Source organism: Schistocerca cancellata, chromosome 2 (assembly GCF_023864275.1).
Source record: "Schistocerca cancellata isolate TAMUIC-IGC-003103 chromosome 2, iqSchCanc2.1, whole genome shotgun sequence".
Classification (NCBI taxonomy): Eukaryota; Metazoa; Arthropoda; class Insecta; order Orthoptera; family Acrididae; genus Schistocerca; species Schistocerca cancellata.
Window position 1 is genome coordinate 43,363,086 of NC_064627.1, and position 18,848 is coordinate 43,381,933.

General features: G+C 39.9%; 1 protein-coding gene across 1 annotated transcript in view; it reads right to left on the minus strand.

The window, feature by feature from the left end:
- The window catches only part of LOC126161317 (acetyl-CoA acetyltransferase, mitochondrial), a 115,747-nt gene that overhangs the window by 26,562 nt on the left and 70,337 nt on the right, over positions 1–18,848 (minus strand). The window contains exons 4-5 of the mRNA XM_049917068.1: positions 16,681–16,874; positions 779–983 (exon numbers count right to left, since the gene is read on the minus strand). Coding sequence (XP_049773025.1) covers positions 779–983; positions 16,681–16,874 — 399 coding nt within the window. The remainder of the gene's footprint in view (positions 1–778; positions 984–16,680; positions 16,875–18,848) is intronic.

Genomic DNA, 18,848 nt, shown 5'->3' on the forward strand with positions numbered 1-18,848 from the left:
TAGTAGGGAATCTTAAGAAAAACAATGAAAAACTGAAGAGGAATTACTATTTCTGAAAGCCACAAGCTGTAGTAAAATTAGTACTCATCACAGCACACTCAAAAGGCAATAGAGGCAACGTGGGACAATGCCAATCAGTCCCTCCAATCAGAGACTATAGTTGCTTAAAATCAGTGACTGGAAGTTCTTAATAGTTCGTATGTTGAATGACTGTAGCTTATCTAATAACAACAAACTTTTACATAGCAGGCCAACATCCAGTGTTTCTTCGGGAATAGCTGACGAAAGAATCACTTGCTCTCGTCATTAGCTCCTTCACAGAAAACTTCAGGAAATTATATAGAAACTACTTTTTGGTTACAAAATTAAGATTTCACTAATATGATACAGCACAGTTTCTTTAATCTGTGAAATTACAAGTGGTAGGTCAAAGCCTGGCTAATTACAAATGGTAGGTCACATCCTGGCTGAAAACATACAAGAGTAGAACTTGTCTACCTTTCCATGGAACCTAAAACAGAAGAAAAATGACATCGACTGCTTTTCTCTACTCACTTCTTAACCAGCTATTATCAATATTGGTTCTAAATATCCAGCTTAGAACTCCCCCTTATGATTCCTATGGACAGGGCAGTCTGTGAGGTGTACTTTTTCAAATAATATACATTCACAGCTGTCAGTTGCACCTTCACATATTTCCTGTCTATGCTCTTTTAATATCTAAATAATTGGACCATTGTGTCAACTAATTGCAGACATATGAAAGTTAAATACTCACCTTTCTTCTGCGGTACACTAACAGGTACCAATTCATCTTTGTATGCCCCTGTTTTGTATGCCTCTGCACTTTTCTTGTAGCTGTTTATTGCATATTGGTCTTGATCTTCACGAGAAAACCCATAATTCTTAGCTGTATTTTCAGCACAGTTTCCCATATGGATGTGATGGTAAACATCAAGCAGTCCATCAAAAACAACACCGTCCTGCAAGAGGAGAAACATGTAACTTTTGAAACAGACTGAAGTATTGACAAAATACAATAGGAATAAACAAATACCACTTAATGCAGTATGATATACTTACAAGATTGATAACATTTGTACCTTACTCCTAATTATTGTTTAGTAAAAGCCTTCAACAAAACAGTCACAATACCATTAGTTCTACATTTAACTCTTGAATGTTGCACAACTAGGTATTCAAAAATAAATATTGTAGTCGTTTTTTAAATTACACAGAACACTAGTAATGGTCACTTTCAATATTTCTTAACATCCAGATTGGAACTCTTTCATATATTTTACTTTTTGAAGAATGTGGCATATCCTTATACCTTAAACTCACTAATTCACTATGTTAGAAAACATGAATTTCCCAATCATCTATATCGTTTTGATGGTAATATATTGCTGATTTCTAGTTCACCTCCTGCTACCTTGAGTATTACTCAATTTTCATCATGAATTTATATTATTTCTTCAAAATATACCAATTATAATAATTGCTAATTGCCAAATTCACCAGCCTATTACTGGCTGAGCCTCCAAAAAGGGGGGAAGGAGGGATTAGGTAGCCTGGAACAGGTAGATTTTGCTGACTGATGATTGGCCTTTAACTCTGAAATGGAAGGAAATTTAAATGAATCACAAAGTCCACTTGTTTAAAATGTTTCAAACACACCTGCATTCAGACCTTTTAGTGATGAATCCTTCGCTGATATGCTTTGAAAATGATGGAAAATGATATATATGATGGTCACGAAAAGCTGAATAATTTGTACCTAATTACAGTACCTCATAAATGAAATTTTGTTTTGTGGCTGCACTACAGGATATAGGACGTAGAAGAAAGAAAGAAAGAAAGATGGAATGAGTGAAAGAAGGAATGGTTTAGGTTTAATATTTTGTTGATATTAAAGTTATATGAATTATGAGCTCTGTTAGATAATTAGAAGTACAAACAATGAGCCTAAATGTGCTATATTAGGTAGCACACAGACACCATTCATTTTCCAAGTAAATATGAATGAATATTAGAGTTATAATAGAAGGAAACATTCCATGAAGGAAAAATATACCTAAAAACAAAGATGATGTGACTTACCAAATGAAAGTGCTGGCAGGTCGACAGACACACAAACGAACACAAACATACACACAAAATTCAAGCTTTCGCAACAAACTGTTGCCTCATCAGGAAAGAGGGAAGGAGAGGGAAAGACGAAAGGATGTGGGTTTTAAGGGAGAGGGTAAGGAGTCATTCCAGTCCCGGGAGCGGAAAGACTTACCTTATGGGGAAAAAAGGACGGGTATACACTGGCACACACACACATATCCATCCACACATATACAGACACAAGCAGACATATTTAAAGACAAAGAGTTTGGGCAGAGATGTCAGTCGAGGCAGAAGTGCAGAGGCAAAGATGTTGTTGAATGACAGGTGAGGTATGAGTGGCGGCAACTTGAAATTAGCGGAGATTGAGGCCTGGTGGATAATGGGAAGAGAGGATATATTGAAGAGCAAGTTCCCATCTCCGGAGTTCGGATAGGTTGGTGTTGTAGGAAGTATCCAGATAACCCGGACGGTGTAACTCTGCGCCAAGATGTGCTGGTCGTGCACCAAGGCATGTTTAGCCACAGGGTGATCCTCATTACCAACAAACACTGTCTGCCTGTGTCCATTCATGCGAATGGACAGTTTGTTGCTGGTCATTCCCACATAGAATGCATCACAGTGTAGGCAGGTCAGTTGGTAGATCACGTGGGTGCTTTCACACGTGGCTCTGCCTTTGATTGTGTACACCTTCCGGGTTACAGGGCTGGAGTAGGTGGTGGTGGGAGGGTGCATGGGACAGGTTTTACACCGGGGGCGGTTACAAGGGTAGGAGCCAGAGGGTAGGGAAGGTGGTTTGGGGATTTCATAGGGATGTACTAAGAGGTTACGAAGGTTAGGTGGACGGCGGAAAGACACTCTTGGTGGAGTGGGGAGGATTTCATGAAGGATGGATCTCATTTCAGGGCAGGATTTGAGGAAGTCGTATCCCTGCTGGAGAGCCACATTCAGAATCTGATCCAGTCCCGGAAAGTATCCTGTCACAAGTGGGGCACTTTTGTGGTTCTTCTGTGGGAGGTTCTGGGTTTGAGAGGATGAGGAAGTGGCTCTGTTTATTTGCTTCTGTACCAGGTCGGGAGGGTAGTTGCGGGATGCGAAAGCTGTTGTCAGGTTGTTGGTGTAATGCTTCAGGGATTCCGGACTGGAGCAGATTCGTTTGCCACGAAGACCTAGGCTGTATGGAAGGGACCGTTTGATGTGGAATGGGTGGCAGCTGTCGTAATGGAGGTACTGTTGCTTGTTGGTGGGTTTGATGTGGACAGACGTGTGAAGCTGGCCATTGGACAGGTGAAGGTCAACATCAAGGAAAGTGGCATGGGATTTGGAGTAGGACCAGGTGAATCTGATGGAACCAAAGGAGTTGAGGTTGGAGAGGAAATTCTGGAGTTCTTATTCACTGTGAGTCCAGATCATGAAGATGTCATCAATAAATCTGTACCAAACTTTGGGTTGGCAGGCCTGGGTAACCAAGAAGGCTTCCTCTAAGCGACCCATGAATAGGCTGGCATACGAGGGGGCCATCCTGGTACCCATGGCTGTTCCCTTTAATTGTTGGTATGTCTGGTTTTCAAAAGTGAAGAAGTTGTGGGTCAGGATGAAGCTGGCTAAGGTAATGAGGAAAGAGGTTTTAGGTAGGGTGGCAGGTGATCGGCGTGAAAGGAAGTGCTCCATCGCAGCGAGGCCCTGGACGTGCGGGATATTTGTGTATAAGGAAGTGGCATCAATGGTTACAAGGATGGTTTCTGGGGGTAACGGATTGGTTAAGGATTCCAGGCGTTCGAGAAAGTGGTTGGTGTCTTTGATGAAGGATGGGAGACTGCATGTAATGGGTTGAAGGTGTTGATCTACGTAGGCAGAGATACGTTCTGTGGGGGCTTGGTAACCAGCTACAATGGGGCGGCCGGGATGATTGGGTTTGTGAATTTTAGGAAGAAGGTAGAAGGTAGGGGTGCGGAGTGTCGGTGGGGTCAGGAGGTTGATGGAGTCAGGTGAAAGGTTTTGTAGGGGGCCTAAGATTCTGAGGATTCCTTGAAGCTCTGCCTGGACATCAGGAATGGGATTACCTTGGCAAACTTTGTATGTGGTGTTGTCTGAAAGCTGACGCAGTCCCTCAGCCACATACTCCCGACGATCAAGTACCACGGTCGTGGAACCCTTGTCCGCCGGAAGAATGACGATGGACCGGTCAGCCTTCAGATCACGGATAGCCTGGGCTTCAGCAGTGGTGATGTTGGGAGTAGGATTAAGGTTTTTTAAGAAGGATTGAGAGGCAAGGCTGGAAGTCAGAAATTCCTGGAAGGTTTGGAGAGGGTGATTTTGAGGAAGAGGAGGTGGGTCCCGCTGTGACGGAGGACGGAACTGTTCCAGGCAAGGTTCAATTTGGATAGTGTCTTGGGGAGTTGGATCATTAGGGGTAGGATTAGGATCATTTTTCTTCGTGGCAAAATGATACTTCCAGCAGAGAGTACGAGTGTAGGATAGTAAATCTTTGACGAGGGCTGTTTGGTTGAATCTGGGAGTGGGGCTGAAGGTGAGGCCTTTGGATAGGACAGAGGTTTCGGATTGGGAGAGAGGTTTGGAGGAAAGGTTAACTACTGAATTAGGGTGTTGTGGTGTCAGATTGTGTTGATCGGAATTTTGAGGTTTTGGAGGGAGTGGAGCTGGAAGTGGGAGATTGAGTAGATAGGAGAGACTGGGTTTGTGTGCAATGAGAGGTGGTTGAGGTTTGCTGGAAAGGTTGTGAAGGGTGAGTGAGTTGCCTTTCCGAAGGTGGGAAACCAGGAGATTGGATAGTTTTTTGAGGTGAAGGGTGGCATGCTGTTCTAATTGGCGGTTGGCCTGTAGGAGGATGCTCTGAATAGCCGGTGTGGATGTGGGAGAGGAAAGATTGAGGACTTTTATTAAGGATAGGAGTTGACGGGTGTGTTCATTGGCTGAGTTGATGTGTAGGTGAAGGATTAGGTGGGTGAGGGCAATGGATTGTTCAGTTTGGAACTGGTATAGGGACTGATGGAAAGAAGGGTTGCAGCCAGAGATGGGAACTTTAAGTGTGAGGCCTTTGGGGGTTATGCCAAATGTCAGACAAGCCTGAGAAAATAAAATATGTGAGCGTAATCTGGCTAGGGTGAAGGCATGTTTGCGGAGGGAATGTAAATAAAACTTAATGGGGTCGTTGTGGGGGTGTTGTGAGGGTGACATGGTATTAGAAGGTGGAGAGTTTAACATGAGGTTGAAATGAAAAAGAAAGATAGAAATATATGGGGAGAGATGAAGGCGAACTAGAAAGCAATTGGAGATCTGGTATGAAAAAAGGCGAAAAAGTGTTGGTTAAGTTGATCCTGTGGTGAACTTGGGTTGGTAGACAGCGATGTGCAAAAAGGTTAGGTGGTTGTGTTGCCGCTAAATCACGTTAAAAGACGGAGAAATTTGGGAAAATTTCGAGAAAATTTCGAAAAAACGTATTAAAGGAGTGGTGTTGTGGTGAAAGATTACGAAAATGGGGCTAACAATTGTAGAAATAATGACGTTAAAACCTGTGGGGAGCGGCTAAAATGATCAGTGATGTGCGAAAAACGGAAGTGGAAATAAAGTTAAAGTTATTAGAACTAGCCGAAATGGTTGTTAAATACGTGAAAGCAGCTGTTATTGAACTAGAAACGGTGGATATTATAGCAGCGGTAGTGTTGAAAGCGGAAAATAAAAATTTTTTGGTTATGGTTTTATTTGTTTTTATTTATTTATTTCGTGTTCCATAGATCCATATGGGAAAATATCCCTGGACATAGAACGAGTCAAGGTTTTTACAGATTATTGTTTTGTGCACAAATGCATTGATCTTATCATTAGATTAAAGAAACTGTGAAGTTTAGCATATACCCTTACATATTAGTTAAGATACAGGACATCTGAAAGAATATACAGTCATACATAAATTTGGGTATTGTATTAAGTTACACTGTACTTACAGAGTATGATTAATCAATTGTAGAGGTCACACAGTAAGGTCTAAGCACAAACAAGAGATTCTATGCATTTTTGCTAAGAAATTCATCAATACTGTAACAAGATTCATCTAAAAGGAACTGCTTGAGATTTTCTTTAAACTTGGGCATGTTTCCAACCAGTTCTTTAATGTGCAGTGGGAGGGCATTAAGAATCTTGGTGCCACTGTATAATACCCCCTTCTGGACCATGCTTTTCGTTTTTAGCTCATAATGGATATCCAGTTTCCTTCGGGTGTTATAACTGTGGTAAGAGCTATTGATTTTGAATAAGTTGCTATTTTTTAAACAAAGCACACCAGGGAAAAATATATTGGGCAGGTGTTGTAAGGATTTGTAGAGCTCTAAACAGATCCCTGCACGAGTGCCTAGGATGTACTCCACACACAATTCTTATTGCTCGCTTCTGTGCATGGAACACTTTTTTTGCTATTGGTTGATTTCCTCAAAATATTATACCATAGGCCATAAGTTGGTGAAAACAGCCAAAATATGCAGTTTTTATTGTGCTCATTTCCCTAGTGTCTGAAATTATTCTTAAGGCAAATGTTGCTGAGCTTAGCCTTTTGTACAGATCTTGAATATGGTGGTGCCACTTCATTTTGCTATCTATATGCAAAACAAGAATTTGGAGGACTCAACCTTCAAAATCTCGTGCTCACCCATTTTTAGGTTCATTTCATTAGTAACATTTGTGTTACAAGAGAAATGAATGTAATTTGTCTTTTTTAGGTTGACTGTAAGGCCATTGGTTTCAAACCAGTTTGTCAAATCTGCAAAAGCTTTATTCGCAGCCTCATTTGACACATTCCCTGAGAGATTATTAACTGATAAAGTGGTGTCGTCAGCAAACACGAGTATTTTCCCATAATCTGTACATAGTGCTAAGTCATTTATAAATATTAGAAAGAGCAGTGGGTCCAATACTGAGCCTTTGGGTACTCCTGCAGTAATGGAGCCCCATTCTGAAGATACCTGGCCACCATGCAGTCCTTCCATGATTACTTCTACTTTCTACCACACAGATAGGATTCAAGCCATGTGCCTATGGTTCCACCCATTCCTAGGGTCTTGGCTTTACTCAAGAGAATAAGGTGACTTACACTGTCAAAAGCTTTTGACAGGTCACAAAATATTCCAACCGTCATCATATTATTATTTATGGCTCCCGTAACATTGTCAACAAAGGCATGTATTGCATCCACAGTTGATACCCCTTTCCGAAAGCCAAACTGGCTACTGCTGAGGATGTTATATTTACTAAGATGCTCAACCATTCTGCTCTGCATCAATTTCTCTAGTACCTTGGAGAAAACTGAGAGTAATGAAATTGGTTGATAGTTTGTAGCCTCAGTCTTTTCTCCCTTTTTATAAATTGGTCGTATAAGCCCATATTTTAGCCTGTCGGGAAAAACACCTTCTTCCAATGATGTATTACTAATATGGCAGAGGACTGTACTTATTTCTTTACAACAGTATTTCAGTAACTTGCTGTAAATGTTGTCAACTCCAGCAGAATTTTTACATTTTAAAGACATAATTATTTTTTCTAATTCTATCACTGTAGTTTTTAGAAGATGCATCTCATCTATTTTGTTAGTTAAGGTGTTATGCAAGTATTCTGTAGCTTTCTTTACAGAACCCTGGCATCCCATTTGGTTGGCGACTGTTAGAAAATGATTGTTAAAGATATTAGCCACCATTGCGGGAGCATCCACCGAAAGGCTCCCAGTTCTTAAGTTAATCACTTCTTTGGCAGATAGGCTTTTCCCCATCTCGCTTTTAACATATTTCCATGTGGTTTTCATTTTGTTATTTGATTTGTCAATTTCCTTTTTTAGATACATACTTTTAGATTTCTGGATCACCTTCCTTAACATCTTAAGAGTACACTTTATATTGCTCCATCACTGCAGTATTGTTAGACTGTCTAGCTGAGGCACACAATTTTCTTTTTGTTTTACATGAAATTTTGATGCCCTGTGTGGTGTCACCACTGGACACCACACTTGCTAGGTGGTAGCTTTTAAATCGGCGGCGGTCCGCTAGTATACGACGGACCCGCGTGTCGCCACTGTCAGTAATTGCAGACCGAGCACCACCACACGGCAGGTCTAGAGAGACGTACTAGCACTCGCCCCAGTTGTACAGCCGACGTTGCTAACCATGGTTCACTGACAACTACGCTCTCATTTGCCGAGACGATAGTTAGCATAGCCTTCAGCTACTTTTGCTACGACCTAGCAAGGCGCCATTACCAATTGATATTGTGATTATAAAGCCTGTACAGTAACGAGAGATGTTCTACAAATGTGGATTAAAGTTAAGTATTCCAGAAGCTTTCTTTATAGCATTCATTACGTATCCTGTTTCAGACCTCACGCCAGCCTGCGTGAGCTTATAGCGTGCATTTAGGTCTCCTCCAACAAAACAGTGTTGGCACGTCTGCCGACACTTCACCCTGGGTAACCCATGGCTTAAATGCAGGGTTACATTGATTTTCTCTTACTCTTATTTGGAAACACCTCCTCAAAAAGATTTGACGTCAAATTAATAAATACATTAAATTTTGTGTTGACATCTGCTGAGTTGCTTCTGCCTGTATGTCTCCATTGTTTCTTCATTTATTGGTCTCACATTTTTCCAGATAGTTTTTGGTTTTCTGTTAAGATTTAAATGGGGGATTGTCAGAAGTATAGCATCATGGTCTGACAGCCCATTTAGGACTTGACTGGCTGTCAAGCTACTGTGCCTAGACTTATCAACAAACACATTATCAATTAGAGTACTGGAGTGGTCAGTTATCCTAGTGGGAAATTCAACTACTTGCGGTAGATTGTAACAGCTCATTAGTTGCTCCAGCTCCATTCTGTCATAACTTTCATTCAGGAAATTTACATTAAAGTCGCCAAGTATTATGGCTGAAATTTTTTTTCCTGTACAATTTTGATAACATTGCTTCAATCTATTTGAGAAAGATTCCAAGATTCCCTGATACACTATTTGTTGCCAGTGAGAACAGTTTTTCTTCGAGTCACTCAGCAGATCACATTTCTTTCCCTCTGCTTCCGTTAGTCACGCCAAGTGGTATGAAATTTAATTTTGACACTAAAAATCAAATTAAAATTAATGAAGATTGACACATTTATCAGACATGGAAAGTAGCAACAAAACCATTAAGGAATTTCTGCTTTCGTGGATGGCTTTCCATCAGCACACAATTGGATAAGAAGAGGCTAAGATGCAGAGGTCAATGGAAAATTTTTAAAAATTTAACAAAAGGGCATTTTTGTTTGCATTAATTGTTCTTCCTGGTACTATTGAACACTGTGTTGTCATCTGGAAGAGAAATTTTGATTCAATTCTTCACCTTTTTTCTTTGGTTTTTTAATGAAATGATGAAGATAAAGAACATATTAATCAGCTTCAGCTTACTGAATGAGAATGAGCTCATCCAGCCAATTTAGAAGAACCTAATTTTGAAGATGATATCTTAAACACAGTACAACCTAGCTCATTCCCATTCACACCCTACTGTCACACATGAAAGTTTAATCTAGGAGAATCCTTTAAGAAGCCAGGGAACATACTCCAAACCTCTGAGTTGTTGACTCTTTACTGCTTTAGTCAGCAACCCTTTTTTTCTCATACTGTGCCACAAATCAGATTAATTAATGACATCTTGATATAATTTTAATTCATAAATAAAGATGACCAAAGAACAGTTTTACTGTAGTGTCAGTCTTCAAGTCCAACAATTGGTATTACAGTTGAAAGGAAACTTAAGGCTCAGAATACACTCACTTTTTTATAAGCTTCTCCAATAGAGAGAGATTGGTATCGACATTTCAGTTATCCTCCTAAACATATTTTTTACCTGAAGTGTATCTTCATGCTGAAGCATTCCAAATGCCTGTGCCTGACACTGGTATCCCTTCTGCTTGAGCTATGACAAGTAAGAAATTTTGTCTAACAGCAGTTATAATTAATACATCCATGTGAATAAGGTTTATTAATAGTGTATGGTACTTCAGTTACCGACACAACTGAACTTTCTCTGTCGAATGCAAACAACATGGCAATGCAGTAACAGTACCTTCACAATTAAAGATACTTACTGCTGAGATTTGTAAGCATCTGTGAGAAGATGGAAGAGCCTTTATTGCAATGATTTGTGCAGATTATTATTAGTAACAAATTTCAAAATTTTTCCAGAAGATCCTTAACTACAACCTGAATGGGACAGACAGATATTGGAAGATGTTGGAAAAGAAGGGACTTTTGTTTGACAGTTTGGAACATCAATAGCTTAATCCTTGAAAGCAAGAAACAAAATAGTAGTATCCAACTTGAAAATGGAAAATAGCTTTGATTTGTTGATGGAAATAATTTCTAAAAATAGAATGGAGAAGGGAATTTAGCTTTTTACCATAACATATTAAACAAATTAATGAAACCAAAGACGAAATTACTCTTAACCCAGATTATCAAAGTATCTTTCCCTTACTCATGGAAAATATATATGCTGAGCATCATCCCTGATATCCAGTCCATCACATGCATAATAAGTTTTGAATTAATATGGATCTATCCAACAGAGAAACTATATTTTTTAGATACGGAGAAAATTTTAATTTCATATAAAATATAATATGCAAAAAATAATTATGTTGTGAACAGTCTGTTATTAAATTACATAAAAATCCATTGAACTTTGGAAACATGATTTACCAGAGTATTATACGATAACATTTTTCTTTTTTTCTTCAGAAGCTTTTAGAAAAAATTTTATCATTCACCTATTCTGAATAATCAAAACTACAAACTATTTACTGATAGAAAGAACCTGCCTACAAAAGTTAATCATCGTCACTGGTATCAGTATCTCCATTTGTAAGCCCATTGGCATTTCTTTCTTTCCATCACTCCTCCCATAGTATATTGTCATCTGAGCCATCCATAGCATTGGATTATGCAGCACCCTTTGACTACTTTTATAACAGATTCACTTGAAATTCTGACCCAGGCAGTAAGGGCCCACTGGCTCAGCATGGATGTTGAGTATTTCTTTAACTTCCCCCTGTAGCATGGGCACTGTCTCCAAGAAGTCACTCAACTGTTACATGTGAGCTTTAAAAGGTCTGTTCACAACAATATCCATTACTTGAAGTTGTAAGGTCAGGCTGCACAAAATTATTACCATGAATGTGTGGTACTTTGGTATCAGATCCTTAACTTCCTGGCTGTAGTGTTCCCTGAAAGAAGTGAGCACCAATGTTTTCCTTCTGTTTAGGAAAGAGCTTGGTATTCTGCTCCAAACAACCTTCAATCAATCTAGCGTCAAGTCATTTGTCATCAACATCTTTGTTGGCTTCTAACTATAAGTCTTGCAGGCAGTTTTTGTTTCGGTATCTTTTTCCTGCAAAGTATGCCATATGGATGGAACCACCTTCCATTTTCTAGTGCGCCCAGTATTACTGTTATTCTGGACTTTTCACTGCCAGAACTTACAGGAACACTATTAATACCCTTCACATCAACAGTAACATTTGATAACATATATGGCCTAGCAAAGTTCTGTAGATTGATTATACGATACTCATCTTATGGTTCAAATGGCTCTGAGCACTATGGGAGATAACATCTGAAATCATCAGTCCCCTAGAACTTAGAACTACTTAAACCTAGCTAACTTAAGGACATCACACACATCCATGCTCGAGGCAGGATTCGAACCTGCGACCGTAGTGGTCGCACGGTTCCAGACTGAAGCGTTTAGAACCACTTGGCCACACCAGCCAGCTCTCATCTTATGCCAAGGGAAATTGCTGAGCAAGCATTTTTCTGCGTTTTAATGTAAGCCCAACCCCCCCCCCCTCCTCCTCCTCCTCCTCCTCCTCCTCCTCCTCCTCCTCCTCCTCCTCCTCCTCCTCCTCCTCCTGCTTCTTCTTCTTATCAAAATTATTCTTCTGTTCCAGTTTGGATGATTTATTGAGTAATTGGGAAGCCTTCACTGCATATCTCTTGCATGTACTGAAAAACGTGGTACTCCAATTCATGAAACATTTCCTGTTTTGGTCCCCTCATTATCTGCATTCATCTGACACCGCCTACAAAAATTCACTTATGCGGTCTCAAATTTCCCTTCCTGCAGCAGAGTTGTTTGTAGCCTCTGCCTCATGATTCACCATTAACTTTAAATTAGCATTCTATTTTCTGCATGAAACAGCTGTGAACTCATATATCCATGTTCCTCAACAGTCACAGCTGTCATCATCAACCATTATCAGTTGCTACAATTTACTATTCTTACTGCATTTACAATATAAGGAAACTGAATGACAACAATAATTTGTCCTCTCAGTTCTCTACAGCTGAATCAGCAGAAATCTTACAACCTCTGATTAACACAGCAGGCAGTCTTGAAAAATAACAGTATGGCAGAGCAGTATCAACTTTGGCATCTTCACTGAAGCTCACATTTTATTTCATGTGCTGCATTTCGTATTCTGTGTGAACATATTTCCATTAGCATTAATTTGTATGCTGTGCTAAATTCTACATTGGGCCACCATCAGTGACGATGATGTCTATCTAAAACTCACAGACTGGCAATGTGACAACTGTGTGTTGTCAAGGACATGACAGTTTCATTTAATCAATGAGAGGTGAGAAAAAGAGGCAATGTATTTCCACATATAAGTAGCAATGAAATTTATAATCTCTGTTGTCACAAATATTTTTCTGTTTCTTCTCAATATGTTGTGATTTCGGGGGTTCTGGTTACTGTGGGACCTGAGGACACAGCTGTTTTTTCCAAATATATATAAGCAGATTTAGTATTGATACTGATGTGATAATGTAACAATATTCCTTTGTCTCTTGCTTGTCTGCTCATTGCTCTTTCATTTGCTGCAAAGAACCAGACTATGACACACCCCCTTTTGTTCGTATCATACCTCATGGCAAGCACTGACATCATTGTTGTGCAAAACATGTAAGCATGCCACTAGCTTCTAAGTAGACTTTCACTGTCTCCAGCAAAATCTACACATTATCTGTCCAATTTTGTAGTCAAATCAGTTCAGACTACAAATGGATTCAGGCAGTTTAAATGTGGCAGATGTTCATGAAAAACCAATGTACATGGTGTACGTTCCCAAGGTTGGCAGTATGATGCAAGCAGCTCACCACTCTTTCTCACACTTTTCTTAGTTCTCGACCAGTCTAGTGTCACTGTTCTCCCTCTAAGCCAGTCAAAATATTCCAAATAAATCTGCATGTCACCCCAGTTGCCAAACACTGTATTAATCTATTATACAACACAAAAATGTTAACCTCAGCAGCAATAATGTAATCAACAAACGTAAGATGATCCTGGACTTTTCTAATGCCAAATTTGGGAAAAAACCTCATCTTATAACCAGATAAATCTGGGAATTTAAAACAGGAACTAATATAATGAAACAGCCAACTGGAATGCCCCAAACTTGTGGTATGTCTAACTACACATGCCTTAGACAATATCCATGCAATCTGGTTTCACTGCAAACTTACTTTTTTTTCTTTTTTTGTAAAAGCAATTTTTACCCAACCACTAAGGTTCAAATATCAACATGAACAGCTCTCACAAAAATCTACTTTTAAGTATGTGTGAATTACTTCTACGTTAACCAACTGTGACAAACCACCTCAAGAGCGTCTACTATGTGGTCCACTACCAATTACAGCAACAATTACCAAATTAAAATCTCCAACAAAATCCCAATTTTCTTCTCATCTGCCCACAAAAAAGTACTTTGCTACTACTACATCTATGATCTTTTCTGCTCTTCCTGCTCTTCAATCACGAACACTAACTTTAATTTCTAACCTGCATTATCCCAAAGTGCGTTCCAATGTTCACTCTGTATTCCCTTAACTCTCCCTAAACAGACAAGAAACAAAACTAAATGAAATGAAGATGACAGAGTAATGGAATTATGAAATGTTTACTGCACCTCTAGGTACAGCTGACATCTTTGAAGCTAATGAGTATATGTCCTCATTCCAGCAAACATAAATTGAAAGCTCATTACTTGTTTCAGAAGTTGTATGAGAACTCTAGAACAGATATAAACAAACAAAACAAAATACAAATTGAAGGTTCAGACAGTTGAAAACATTGAACTGAATCTTCCTATCAGCTCATATGATCTCTTTTCCCCAAGATAAAAGCGAATATCTTTTTCCATGGAGGATATTGAATTAACTGACTGTTTAAAAGTGCAATACATAAGGAATTTGTTGTGACTGATTTATAATATTATAAATGAACAGTATAATTTTAAGCAACAATTTACAATGCCAACTATATTTTGATGATGCTACACCATAAATCTATACAAAACTTGCTCCTTTCATTCATTTCATGAGGCAACTAGCAGCACAGTCCAGCTTTTCATCAGTATCATTAAGTATCTACAGTCAAATGACTTGACTGCAAACAAATAAAATTCAGAGAACAATGTTAAGTAAGTGAATATAGTCACTTTCATGTAACTTGCACAACACAAGCAGTGCACACCAGGAAAGTTGTGTGTTCCACACTAAACTGGTATTTGGAATGACATCTCGTGTCAACGATGGGATCACATCATGATGTAAGTTAAATGTTTAAAACCAATGTAGATACTGTATGCAAATCGTGTGTGTGTGTGTGTGTGTGTGTGTGTGTGTGTGTGTGTGTGTCTGTCTCAATATGAAACGAAGGCTGGCTGATGTGGCACAAACAAAAGAAAAAAACAGGAAAAAATATTAATGGTCTACATGTTTAACTCACATTACAACACTCTTCTTGTGAAGCTTAGTACGCACTGTGATGCATTGTTGAGACTCACTGCCACAGTTCTTTGTTGTGGACTTTTTATAGCAGACTTCTTCACTTTGCCACCCAAAGACTCGTATCACAAGTGGGTTACATTCAAGGAAAGCAGAAAGCTGAGTCACCTGCTGCACTGCTGGCAGAATGTACAGTACGTAAATGAAGCAAAGTTGCTGAAATGGTTTTCCTGATAAGCCTGGCGAGTTCTCTCCACATTGGTGGCAACTTCCTGATGAGTATTTGGTGCTGCTATGCCTGTGAGCTGCTAGAGTTTTACAAGTGGCTTAGTTTTCAAACATATTGTAATAATCCTACAGGTTTCATTTAGTGCCTTGTCAACTTAGTTTGCATGGGCAGATTTCTAACTGACTGAGCATGCATATGTAGTATCATTCATTTGATTCTGACTGGATTATGTACACAAACTGTACGGATCACAGTGTCCTACAATCAGAGGATCATGCACCACGATCTTCACATGGTTATCTCTAGACGGGGACAGGTCAATGTAGTACAAAACAGCTTCTGCTATGCACTGTACAGTTGCAGATAAAAAATATATATGTAAATATATACATATATCTAAGATTCTGTAACTTACCAAATGAAAACGTTGGTACATTGATAGAGACAATAACAAACACAAACACACACACAAATTTCAAGCTTTCGCAACCCGCGGTTGCTTCATCAGGAAAGAGGGAATTCCCACGTGGAATGTTTCCCTCTATTATATAAATATAAACATAGATTAAGCTGATCACAGGGGTTCATAGGACAAGCACCATACCCACAATCTGTACTAATTACAGTGTAAGTAACAGGGGAGGGGCATTCCACAACAGCTCCTCACAGTCTCTCAAGAACACCAGTTCTTGTATTTTCTACAATCATCACCATTCTATATAGCTTTCATTTGCAGATTCCATCAATGCACTAAATTGTTCAACCTACAATGTAGCAAATTTTATAAATCACTCTTCATGACAGATCATAGGGATCTCTGCAAGGAGCAGCTAACTGCCATCTGGTAATATGACAACCCTCCATCATTATTATTGGGTTTGATCAAGAGGCCAAAAACTATTATAAATAAGATTACAAGAAAGAATTTACTCCAGAGTTTGTATCTGGAGTGATACTGAATAAGTATTGCAATAAAGGTCAACATAAATGGAATGAATTTAATGGACTGACATGAAAATGCATTGAGATGAAATTATGCTAGTGATTAGCAGGAAACAATATGTGGAAACATCAGTTACAATGAAAGTTTGTGCCAGGCCTGGATACGTGCTCAGACAGCCTAATTGTGAACTAACTCTCCATGATAAACAGGAAATCCAGCTAAGTCCCATCTGGCACAAATTTTTAATTTTTTCTACATATTCAATGTACATAAATGTTAAGCCATTAGCTATAGAGCCATTTGGTGTCATATTTTCTTTAATCTTTAGCTCTCACAAAAAGCTGGTTTTGTCAAATTGGAATATATTCAGATGTGGCAATACAGATGATTACTGATTTTCATCATATGTATTCTTTCAAGCTACAGATAGTCTGCCTACTGATCTACTGGTGAAGCACATTGCTGGAAAAACAAAATATTGCCAGTTGTTTGTAAGTAATGTATTAAGTGACTCTCTGAAATCACACTGTTGATTTCTGCCAGACTGAACAATTTAAACAACGTACACTTACCACAAGATTGACACCTCCATAACTTGTTTCTCCTCTCTTCATGTAAAATGGTACATTTGACATAGATTCCATGCCACCTGCAAGGGCAACTTCCTGATGGCCACACATCAAACTTTGGCTTGCCAGCATTATAGCTTTCATTCCTGATGCACACACCTTATTTACTGTTGTGCATATTGTAGACTTGGGCAGACCTGTAAGTTTAATTACAATGCTCAAACAAATTTTGGTAAAGAGCAATGCGAACTTCATGGCCCAATGAACAGGAAAATGGTTTTCACTAAAGAAACAGTGACATCAGTAGTGAATGCAATTTAGCTCTCATTAAATTATTATTGCTTAAATTTAATCTTTTTCATCCCCAACAATAGTTTCTTCAAACCATGCCACATGAGACATTTCTGAAAAGGTGACTCATGAGTAACTGCCCGGATAATTCAGCTGTTATGAGAATTGCCCTTGAAAAATCCCAGCCCCAGGTTGGCATACAGTTTGAAACACTTTTTGTTTTTAATGGTTTTAGGGCGCAAAACTGCTACGGTCATAAGCGCCCGTTCTGTGGCTTAGGGAAGGGTAAAAAACTGAATGGGAAATCAGCAGCAATGGGAGTGAAACTCAAAAATGGGAGCAACTAAAAACAGAAGGAAAATTAGAAAACTACCATAGAAGGGGGGGAGGGAGGGGGGTTGTTTTCCCAAAAAAAGAGCTTCAAATGACTGATGTCATCTCACTGACACTAATAAACTCGAGGATGCGATCGGCTGAGCACGTGTCATCTGCTAAAAGGTAAGATATATCAGGTGACAGCTGTAAACGGGTGCATAGCTGAGTAAAATAGGGGCACTGAAGTAAAAGGTATCTCACCGTCCACAGTTGAGAGCAGTGGGGACAAAGCGGGGGAGGATCACCACTTAAAAGATGCCGATGGCTAAAAAGACAGTGCCCTATCAGGAGACCAGTTAAAATTATCTCTTCCCGATGACGAAGTCAGGAGGAAGAGGTCCAAACACATGGAAGAAGTTTCACGTCCTGCAATTTATTATAGGGAAGTGTAGACCAATGTGGGTGCCATAAAAGAGCAACAGAATAACATTAAACACTCTGTAGATCGGCGAAGGGAACCAAGCGAACAGCAGGCTGAAGAGAGAGCCTGCAGCCTTGGCCGCTATATCGGCCACCTCGTTTGCACGGGTACCAACGTGTCCTGGGATCCAGAGGAACGCCACAGAGACGTCCCGAGTGGAGCAAGTGGAGGCAGTCCTGAATCCGGTGAACCAGAGGGTGGACAGGATAAAGAGGTTGGAGGCCGAGGAGAGAACTGAGCGAATCCAAGCATATAATATACTGAATCCGCTTATGGCAAGGGTTGTATTGGACAGGCTGGAGAACAGCGTAAAGATCCGCAGTAAAAACCGAACACTGGTCAGGAAGCCGAAATCTATTAGGAGTGTCGCCAACAATATAAGCACTCCCAACGCCGAATGTTGTTTCTGAGCCATCAGTGTAAATGAATGTGACATACTCCATTTGTGTGCATAGAGCAGCAAATGCCCAAACGATAAACGAGAGGAGGGGTACTATCTTTGGGAAGCTGACAAAGGTCACAGAGCAGGCAGGTCCGAGGGCATTGCCTAGGTGACACCACAGCCCTAGTTGTCAAGAAAGTTTTAGGAAAGTGGAAGGAAAGAGAACGTAGCAGTTGATGTAAGCAGATTCCCGATGGTAGCAGAGAGGAAGGGTGGCCTGCATACCCTAAATCCAAGGAGGTGTCGAAAAAAAGAGCATGGGCCAGATGAGCAGGCGTAGAAGACAGATGACTAGCATGACGACTCACCGACAGCTCGCTGATTGGACAGCGGAGGTTCAGCAGTCTCAGCATAAAGGCAGTCCATGGGGCTGGTGTAAAAAACTCCAGATGCTAAATGCAATCTGTGGTGGTGGACAGAGTTGGGACACCAAAGAATAGACGGCTGAGCAGAGGAGTAAACTATGCTTCCATAGTCCAATTTCGAGCACACTAAGGTGCGATAGAGTGGAGAAGGACCACTCGGTCTGCTTCCCAGGAGCTACCATTCAGAACACTGATGGTGTTGACGGATCGCAGACAGTGAGCCGAAAGATATGAAACGTGGGAGGACCAGCACAGTTTTCTGTCAAACGTAAGTCCT